The 11,051-nt window shown below is 42.5% G+C and overlaps 1 protein-coding gene across 1 annotated transcript in view; it reads right to left on the minus strand.

Annotated features, from left to right (window-relative positions):
• The window catches only part of LOC140196204 (glycogenin-1-like), a 98,155-nt gene extending 91,293 nt beyond the window's left edge, over window positions 1-6,862 (minus strand). The window contains exon 1 of the mRNA XM_072255001.1: window positions 6,735-6,862. Within this exon, the coding sequence (XP_072111102.1) occupies window positions 6,735-6,741 (7 nt within the window). The 5' untranslated portion in view covers window positions 6,742-6,862. The remainder of the gene's footprint in view (window positions 1-6,734) is intronic.
• Between the last annotated feature and the right edge of the window lie 4,189 nt (window positions 6,863-11,051).

Raw genomic sequence — 11,051 nt, forward strand, 5'->3', positions numbered from 1 at the left:
AAGAACTACAAGATCTGCTAGTCACAGAAGAACTACAAATCACAGTCCTAACTTCCAGTGCAGGGTCTAAAGCCCTGCAGGTCATGGCTGGTCAAGTACACATCCATGTGCAGGCCATCGAGTGGCTAGCAGAAACATTTCCCAAGAGTGGAAATGACTAATAAGTAGACATCTTTTTAAAGTGATTGGGGGTGGAGGATTATGTGGGGAGGTGGGGCTGTTGACAGAGGTATACATTTATTTAATACATAGAAAGTGGTGAGTGAATGGAATGCACTGCCAGGGTGGTGACAGATGCAGATACTTTAGAGACATGTAAGAAACCATCAGATACGCACACTAATGATAGGAAAATGAAAGGTTATATGGGGGCGAAGGGCTATTGTAGGTTATAAGGTCAGCACAGCATTGTGGGCCAAAAGGCCCGAACTGTGTGCACTGTTTCTTTAAACTGTATCCGCAAGTTGCTGCCCAAAAATTTGAGATATGGAATAAAACCTGCTTGCACAGAATTTGTGTGGTCAAAACAGTAAATAAATAAACACAAAATAGTCACATTTCTTGATGTATGCAAGGTGCTGCAGCTTCAAGTTACGAAATTTAAAAAGAAATTGTAAAATAGCCCACTTTCTAGGAACGTAACCCTTTAAATCGGGGTCGACTGTACTGCTTAAATGTGACAAGGATTATACTTTTACCATTGCACATTCCTCCCCCACTTGAAGAATTTTTTCATCTCTCTCCTCCCCTTCTTCCCTTTAATCTACTGCCAATTATTTTACATACATGTTCACTTGTATATTACAAGACCATAAGACACAGGAGCAGAATTAGGCTGTTTGGCCAATCGTCCACTCCATCATTCCATCACTTATTCCTCTCAGCCCCATGCTGCTTCCCTCTCCCTGTAATCTTTGATGCCCTGACTAATCAAGAACCTATCAACTTCTGTGTAAAATATACCCAATCACTTGGCCTCCCACAGCTGTCTGTGTCAATGAATTCTAGTTTTACCACTCCCTGGCTAAAGAAATTTAACCTCACCTCCATTCTAAATGGATGTCCCTCTTTTTCTGAGGAGGTGCCCTCTGGCCTTAGACTCACCCTTTATAGGAAATATTCTCTCCAGATCCTCTCTGTCCTGGCCTTTCAATATTCCGTAGGTTTCAATGAGATCCCCCTACATTCTTTAAACTTCAGCGAATGCATGATCAGAGCCATCAAATGTTCCTCATACATTAACCTTTGCATTCCCAGAATAACATTTGTGACTCTTCTTTGGATCCTCTCCAATGCCAGCACATCTTTTCTTAGATAAGGGTCCCAAAACTGCTCACAGTACTCTTAATTGCAGTCTGACCAATGCCTTATAAAGCCTCAGTATTACATTCTTGCTCTTATATTCTAGTCTTCTCAAAACTAATGCTAACTTTGCATTTGCTTTCCTTACCACTGACTCTGCCTGCAAATTACTCTTTAAGAAATCCTGCACAAGGACTCCCAAGTTCAGTTGCACATCTGATTTTTAAATTTTCTCCCCATTTAGAAAAGTCTACGCCTTTATTCCTTCTGTCGAAATGCATGACCATACACTTCCTGACACTATATTCCATCTGCCACTTCCTTGCCCATTCTCGCAATTTGTCTAAGTTTTTCTGCGGACTTCCTGCTTCCCCAACATTACCTGCTCCTCCTCCTGTCTTTGTATCATCTGCAAACTTGACCACAAAGCAATCAAGTCTGTCATCCAATTTATTATCATATAATGCGAATGGAAGCCATCCCAATACTGACCCACTAGTCACTGGCAGCCAACTAGAACCCATCCCCTTGATGCCACTCTTTGACTCCTGCCAGTCAGCCAATCTTCTGTCTGTAATACAACGAGCCCTTATCTTGTTAAACAACCTCATGTGCAGCACCTTGTCAAAGTCTTTCTGAAAATCAAAGAAAACAACATCCACTGACTCTCCTTTGTCTATCCTGCTTGTTATTTCCTCAGAGAATTCTAACAGATTTGACAGGCAAGATTTCCCCTTAAGGAAACCACGCTGACTTTGCCCTACTTTATCATGTGCCTCCAAGTACCCTGAAGCCTCACCCTTAGTAATGGACTCCAACATCTTCCCAACCACTGAAGTCAGGCTAACTGGCCTATAATTTCTTTTCTTCCACACTTACTTTTCTTTTCTTTTTAAATCTTTTTATTAATTTTTCAAAATTATAAACTCAATAACAAAGTTGGTACAAAGAGATTGGAAAAATGTTCATCAGCATATATAAAATGAATTTTAAGTAACATAGATATAAAAGACTTCCAAACTCATAACAAGATTAAACATTAAAAAAGAAATAAAAAGAAAAAAAATATATAAACAAAAAAAACCCCAAAAGAGAAAAAAAAACCCAAGAAGAAAAAAAAACAGGGCTAGACCAACAGCTTGTATCGGACACGTTCAATAATGTCGTTAACTCCGCTCCTCTCATCATATAATTTAAGTTTAGAAAAAAGATTTGGAAAGGTCAGATTACATCACATGAAAATGTTGCATAAAAGGTTTCCAAGTTTCTTCAAATTTAACCGAAGGGTCAAACATATCACTTCTAATTTTTTCTAAATTTAAACTTAATATGGTTTGAGAAAACTATTGGAATGTAGTTGGAGGATTAGTTTCCTTCCAGTTCAACAAGATAGATCTTCTCGCCATTAAAGTAACAAAAGTTATCATTCGACAGGCTGAAGAAGACAAAGATCTATGTTCTACCATTGGCAATCCAAAGATTGTTGTACTAGGATGGGGTTTTAAATCGAAGCATAGAACTGTTGAAATAATATCAAAAATGTTTTTCCAATATTTTTCCAAAAGAGGACAGGACCAAAACATTTGAGTTAAAGAAGCCACTTCAGAATGACATCTATCACAAGTAGGGTTAATATGTTTTCGTGATTTATTTTTGGATAACTGCTTTATGTCTTTTGAGCAGTTATCTGAGAAATTTGATTTGCCTAGATCCCATTTTTTTAGATACTTACAAATAAGAAATTTTTTTAAATATTACGTTGCCTACCTTTCCGACTTCCAATCCTTCTGGCACTATTGATAAAATTTTAGGTTTTAATCCTTTGCAGAAGGGATTAATAGCAATAATTTATGATATAATTATGAAATTACAGCCAGATATATCTGATAAAATTAAAAATGAATGGGAAAGGGAACTTCACCTTTCCCTACCTACAGAGAAATGGGATAAAATTTTTCATTTAGTTAGTACTTCTATATGTGCTAAACATACTTTAATACAATTTAAAGTAGTACATAGAGCTCATATGTCCAAAGATAAATTAGCTCGTTTTTATTCCCATATAAACCCCACACTTACTTTCCATAATGTTATATATCTCCACGTTTCCTCCTCAGTCACATCTGACCTAAAACATACCACAACAAGCCTATCACCGGTACAATCTTCCAGTCCATGAAACCTCCTCAAAGCAGCAACACCAGTGCAAACCCAGTTTTCCTTCAATGTGCTAAGCTCAACAACCCAAGTTGTGTTCTGTTGTCAGAAGCAGTTCCACCATCACCTCTCTATTCTTAAACTGTTTTATTTATTGAAGCAAAGAATGCACAGCAAGCTCCCACAAACAGCTATGAAAGTGATAAATAATCCTTTCTTGGCAACTGAGGGATAAGCCTTGCCAGCACAGCAGGGATAATGACATGGAATTTGTTATGCAGATAATTAAATATGATCAGATGTGGAACAAATTGTAGGTACTGACATGGCATCTGAGAAATGGGAAAGAGTCAGGAAGTCTGTGGGTGTGACTAGCCCGACTCCAGTGCAAAGGAATGCAGTAAGGCACCAGCCTCAAGTCTAGAGAGCAGGTGTAGAAACAAGACACTGGAAGAGGTTACAGGGCTACATGCTGCGAGCTTGGGAGGAACGTTGGATAAAGATTCCAAAATTAACAGACATCCCACCTCTCCCAGAAGTTCCAGGAGTCTCCCGCATATTAATAGTCGCTCCCTGATGCCCGCATATTATATACAATATCACAGAAATCAATTTTTTTTGACAGCGAGCGAAAGCAAGAGAGAGCACAAGAGTGACCACGAGAGAGCACGTGCCAGAGCGAGAGCAAGCAAGAGAAAGCAAGCGAGCGAGCGACTATGAGAGAGAGTGAGAGCGCGCCATGGCAGAGTGTTCCAAAGAAAAATATAAAACGTACGTCACCCCAGACTACACTAAAGTGTACCCCTGCCTAACAGGGGTCAAAATAATGACAGTGTTGCTCGCTGCACTGTTTGCAACAGTGACTTTTCTTTTGCCTATGTTGTTGGGCGGACCCAACCTATAAATTTCCAGTTTTGATAAAATTTATTAGTCCATTAAAAGTAATTTGCGAATGCACTGGGACACAGGAAGGCAAAGGTCATGAGTACAAGGATGGGGGAAGGCCATAAAGAATTTAGAAAAATAGATTGCAGTTTTGAAATGGTTAGAGCAAAACTTGGACCATTGAAATGGAGAGTGAGGAATCTTCGATCATCAAGAGGACAGTGAATTATACATTCTTTTTAAATCTGCAGATGCCGGAAATCTGAAAACATAAAATGCTGGAAATATTCAGCAGGATGAGCAGTATTTGTGGAAAGTGAAACCATCTAACCTGCTGTACCTTATTTCAGGTTAATATTTCGGGACAAATACAATGCAGCATAATTTTAAGGTGACTGGAAGAGAGTATAGGGGGATGTCAGAAGTAAGCTTTTTTAAAAATATACACAGAAAGTGGTACGTGCATGGAACACCTGCCAGGGGTAATGGGAGGGGCAGATACATTACGGGTTTTAAGAAACTCTTAGGTAGTCACGTGGATGACAGAAAAATGGAGGGCTATGAGGGAGGGAAGGGCTAGATTGATCTTAGAGTAGGTTGAAAAGTCAGCCAAACATTGTCGGCTAAATGTTCTAAAGACCCTTCATCAGAATTGGGGAAGAGACAAAACAGTTTTAAGTTGCAGAAAAGCTGTGGGAGGGGGGAGATGGATGATTGTATGGATCAGACAAAGTGCGAGGCCAGGGGTTCCATCATCCAATCAATGGGTTATTTTTTTAAAACCTCTTCCTTTCCCAGTATGCAGAAACCCTTCCACATAAAGCAGTAATTCACGTGCACTTCTTCCAACCAAGTGTACTGCATTCACTGTTCACAACATGATGTCCCGATCTTTGAGTTAAAAAGAAAGTACCAGTATGAATCAGGTGACCACTCTGCCAAAGTAACAGGTAACCCGTTACCTGCCAATTTGATTCTCCATCCCCAATCACTTGTTTGTTCTCACCTGTACTGTTACAATGAGGCCCAGCACCAGGCCAGGAAACATTACTTCAAAGCCTGTTTGGTTACTTAGCAGTCTTCTGGACTTGATATTGAATTATTCAACTTCGGGTAACTTGCTTCCTCTGTATCAGAATCACGGGCTTGCCCCATTGTTAGTAAACTCATTCTCCAGATGTTTGTGTTTCATAGTTGCTATTCATTTTCTCTAATTGCCCTATTGACCCCCACAACTTGTACCAACAAAAACCCAGGCCCAACCCTATCAAAGGTATTCCCTCTACCACACACACACACAGTTCCAATGAAGTGTCTTCACCCCAAAAGGTTTACCGTTACTCCATCTATTGATGCTGCCTGTCCTGCTGAGTATTAGCAGCATTTTCTATTGTATATATGGACCCAGATAAACACCAATCAAAAACACAAGAAAGTCTGCAGATGCTGGAAATCCAAAGCAACACACACAAAATGCTGGAGGTCAGGCCACATCTATGGGAAAGAGTGAACTGTCGACCCTTCCGGTCAAGCCACTTCTTCAGGACTCCAATCAAGTCCTGAAGAAACATCAATATAAATAAAAGAGGACGTTAACCTTGTTGCTACTAATACTAAAATTAATTCTGAGTTAGTGATGAAATGTGGAAACCTCCAGAAAAAGAAAACTGCGCCAGCTAGTGGGCAAAAGCGGAAACGTAGAATGTTTAAACTACAAGTCGGACATTGGTGAGCTAAAGTTTTATTATTGCAAGGTTATTTCTCAAATAATAAGCTGAAGCTGTATTCAAATGCCGCTTAAACTGATACACACTGAGTAATATTTTAATCCAACGGCTGAAAGAAACTATGATCCAAACAAGCAGGGGTTGTGTGGCGTAATACTCGCAATGCAAAGTTGGGAGAAAGTCTGCGCCGAGGTTTGCTATGGGATCAACACAGGACTAGATTAGAGGAAAATATTCGGAACCGCGCAATCCTTACAAATCACGTCAAAGATCAAAATAAGAGCCCGCCGTCCAGATCCAGGCTCAAATGGAGTCGTGGAAATATACTAGAAGGCGCGCAGAGAACCTGCCATGGGCCAGAAAGGGTTTCTTACAGTACGATTCGGCTTCAGTTTCAACCGGAAGAAGAGAGAGCGGAAAGAGAATTTGGTTCTAAAAGGAAAGTGAAAAATATAACAGGGAGACAACAAATTACAAGAAATGTAAACTGCAGCCCGCCTGCACAGGGAGCACAGAGCTAGACTGTCGCAGCCTGTGATTGCTCTCCATCCGCTGGAAGGTAGAATGCAGACACATTATCTGCAGTTTGAAACTGAACGAGAATGCAAAATCCCCAGAAGCGAGAGGGGGGGTGTGGTGTGTGTGTGGACAGTCGGCACTCACCCGACATGCTGACACGGTCCGATGAACCCAGGGAGCAAAGAAGCAAAAAAAAATGGTCGGAGTTGGCCACTGCTTGAGCGTCCTTGCCTGTCGGTTCGCTGGGAGCCGCAGTCACTCACCCCGTCCTATATACAGCGGCAGGGACACGTCAGAGCGCCGGAGACAGCCCAGTGTGTGCGAGAACGTCACTGTGTGTACGCGCCGGTTTATGTTGACAATGTTCATTTGTATGCTTCGCCGGTGTGTTAGCAATGTTCATGACAGTATTATTTTAAAAAATGTGTCAGGGTTTTATTATCGCAGGGGGTATATTGGTGGTCTTGTGAGATCTAGTGTGTTGTCAACGTTTCGGTCTGTGTGCCTGAGTTGGTCGGGTGTGCAAATGTGTGTTAGAGGTGGCCAGAGCGTTCATTTGTGTGGGGTCTGTAGAATGTCTGCATTCTTAGTGTTGGGCTGGAGGTGATGTGTGTGTGTGTGTGTGTGTGGTTCCAGGCTTCTGTGTGGAGATGATGTACACGTGTGCAATGCAATAGAACATAGGACAAGTACAACACAGGAACAGGCCCTTTGCGCACCATATCTGTGCTGAACACGATTGCAGATTAATGTAATCCTGATGAAGGCTCTGGCTTCTTCCCACACCCTCTCCGGTCCTGATGAACGATTTCCACTGGAAACGTGGACTGTTTATTCCTCTTCATAGATGCTGCCTGACCTGCTGAGTTCCTCCAGCGTTTTGTATGCTGCTCTAGATTTCCAACATCGGCATAATCTCTTCTGTCTAATGTGAATCTCTTCTGTAATCTATATTCCTCCATTCCCTACATTTTCATGTGTCCAGCAGCGTCTTGAATGCCACTAGTGTGTATCTAATTCCATCACTACCCTGTCAACCCAATCCAGGCACATATCACTTTTTAAAAAAAATCTCCCTTACACCTTATGTATATTGTCCAGTACTGCACTACACCCAGCGAGTTTGCATTGCCATCTATTCATTCGGACACGCATGTGGGTGTTGTGCCTGATATATGTTTATGGTGTTTGTGTACAGGTGCACTTAAACATATATGTGTTCACTGCATGTTTTAATATCAAAATAAACTTTATTCATAATTATAAAAACATTTATAGGAATCAGAATCAGGTTTAAAATCACTGGCACATGTCATGAAATGTCTTTTCGGCAGCAGTACAATGCCACACAAAATAATCGACAAAATACGAATTTCAGTAAATATATATCTAGTTAAGTGAGTAGTGCAAAAATAGAAATAAAAAAGTAGTGAGGTAGTGTTCAAGGGTTCAATATCCAGTCAGAAATTGGATGGCAGAAGGGAAGAAGATGTTCCTGAGTCGTTGAGTGTGTGACTTCAGGCTTCTGTATCTCCTACCTGATGGCAGTAATGAGAACAAGGCCTGACCTGGGTGATGGAGGCCCTTCATGGTGGATGCTGCTTTCCTAAGGCACTGCTCCTTGAAGATGTCCTGGATACTACTGAGGCTATTGCCTATGAGCAGCCTATTTTGAGCCTTTGCAGAAGCCCCCTCCCCATACAAGATGGCAATGCAGCCAGTGAGAATGGTCTCCAGGGTACATCTGTAGAAATTTTCAGGTGTCTTGGTGACATATCAAATCTTCTCAAACTCCTAATGAAGTAAAACTGCTGTCGTGCCTTCCTTATCACTGCAATGAAATGTTGGGTCCGCGATAGATCCTCAGACATATTAGTACCCAAACCACTCAACCATTCAATGCTTTTCATTCTTACATTCATAGACAATGTGTTAACATAGAATAGTACAGCACAGTACAGGCCCTTCAGCCCACAATGTTGTGCCAGCCCTCAAACCCTGCCTCCCATATAAGCAGCCACCTTAAATTCTTCCATATACCTGTCTAGTAGTCTCTTAAACTTCACTAGTGTATCTGCCTCCACCACTGACTCAGGCAGTGCATTCCACGCACCAACCACTCTCTCAGCAAAAAACCTTCCTCTAATATCCCCCTTGAACCTCCCACCCCTTACCTTAAAGCCATGTCCTCTTGTATTGAGCAATGGTGCCCTGGGGAAGAGGTGCTGGCTGTCCAATTTATCTATTCCTCTTATTATCTTGTACACCTCTATCATGTCTCCTCTCATCCTCCTTCTCTCCAAAGAGTAAAGCCCTAGCTCCCTTAATCTCTGATCATAATGCATACTTTCTAAACCAGGCAGCATCCTGGTAAATCTCCTCTGTACCCTTTCCAATGCTTCCACATCCTTCCTATAGTGAGGTGACCAGAACAGGACACAGTACTCCAAGTGTGGCCTAACCAGAGTTTTATAGAGCTGCATTATTACATTGCGACTCTTAAACTCTATCCCTTGACTTATGAAAGCTAACACCCCATAAACTTTCTTAACTACCCTATCCACCTGTGAGGCAACTTTCAGGGATCTGTGGACACGTACCCCGAGATCCCTCTGCTCCTCCGCACTACCAAGTATCTTGCCATTTACTTTGTACTCTGCCTTGGAGTTTGCCTTTCCAAAGTGTACCACCTCACACTTCTCCGGGTTGAACTCCATCTGCCACTTCTCAGCCCACTTCTGCATCCTATCAATGTCTCTCTGCAATCTTTGACAATCCTCTACACTATCTACAACACCACCAACCTTTGTGTCATCTGCAAACTTGCCAACCCACCCTTCTACCCCCACATCCAGGTCGTTAATAAAAATCACGAAAAGTAGAGGTCCCAGAATAGATCCTTGTGGGATACCACTAGTCACAATCCTCCAATCTGAATGTACTCCCTCTGCCTTCTGCAGGCAAGCCGATTCTGAATCCACCTGGCCAAACTTCCCTGGATCCCATGCCTTCTAACTTTCTGAATAAGCCTACCGTGTGGAACCTTGTCAAATGCCTTACTAAAATCCATATAGATCACATCCACTACACTACCCTCATCTATATGCCTGCTCACCTCCTCAAAGAACTCTATCAGGCTTGTTAGACATGATCTGCCCTTCACAAAGCCATGCTGACTGTTCCTGATCAGACCATGATTCTCTAAATGCCTATAGATCCTATCTCTAAGAATCTTTTCCAACAGCTTTCCCACCACAGACGTAAGGCTCACTGGTCTATAATTACCCAGACTATCCCTACTACCTTTTTTGAACAAGGGGACAACATTTGCCTCCCTCCAATCCTCCGGTACCATTCCCGTGGACAACGAGGACATAAAGATCCTAGCCAGAGGCTCAGCAATCTCTTCTCTTGCCTCATGGAGCAGCCTGGGGAATATTCCGTCAGGCCCCGGGGACTTATCTGTCCTAATGTATTTTAACAACTCCAACACCTCCTCTCCCTTAATATCAACATGCTCCAGAACATCAACCTCACTCATATTGTCCTCACCATCATCAAGTTCCCTCTCATTGGTGAATACCGAAGAGAAGTATTCATTGAGGACCTCGCTCACTTCCACAGCCTCCAGGCACATCTTCCCACCTTTATCTCTAATCGGTCCTACCTTCACTCCTGTCATCCTTTTTTCTTCACATAATTGAAGAATGCCTACAACAGGAATTCTGCAGATGCTGGAAATTCCAGCATCACACATCAAAGTTGCTGGTGAACGCAGCAGGCCAGGCAGCATCTCTAGGAAGAGGTGCAGTCGACGTTTCAGGCCGAGACCCTTCGTCAGGACTAACTGAAGGAAGAGTGAGTAAGGGATTTGAAAGTTAGAAGGGGAGAGAGAGATCCAAAATGATAGGAGAAGACAGGAGGGGGAGGGATAGAGCCAAGAGCTGGACAGGTGATAGGCAAAAGGGGATACGGGAGGATCATGGGACAGGAGGTCCGGGAAGAAAGACAAGTGGGGGGGAGGACCCAGAGGATGGGCAAGAGGTATATTCAGAGGGACAGAGGGAGAAAAAGGAGAGTGAGAGAAAGAATGTGTGCATAAAAATAAGTAACAGATGGGGTACGAGGGGGAGGTGGGGCCTTAGCGAAGTTAGAGAAGTCGATGTTCATGCCATCAGGTTGGAGGCTACCCAGACAGAATATAAGGTGTTGTTCCTCCAACCTGAGTGTGGCTTCATCTTTACAGTAGAGGAGGCCGTGGATAGACATGTCAGAATGGGAATGGGATGTGGAATTAAAATGTGTGGCCACTGGGAGATCCTGCTTTCTATGGTGGACAGAGCGTAGATGTTCAGCAAAGCGGTCTCCCAGTCTGCGTCGGGTCTCGCCAATATATAAAAGGCCACATCAGGAGCACCGGACGCAGTATATCACCCCAGTCGACTCACAGGTGAAGTGTTG

Source organism: Mobula birostris, chromosome 4 (genome assembly GCF_030028105.1).
Source record: "Mobula birostris isolate sMobBir1 chromosome 4, sMobBir1.hap1, whole genome shotgun sequence".
NCBI lineage: Eukaryota > Metazoa > Chordata > Chondrichthyes > Myliobatiformes > Myliobatidae > Mobula > Mobula birostris.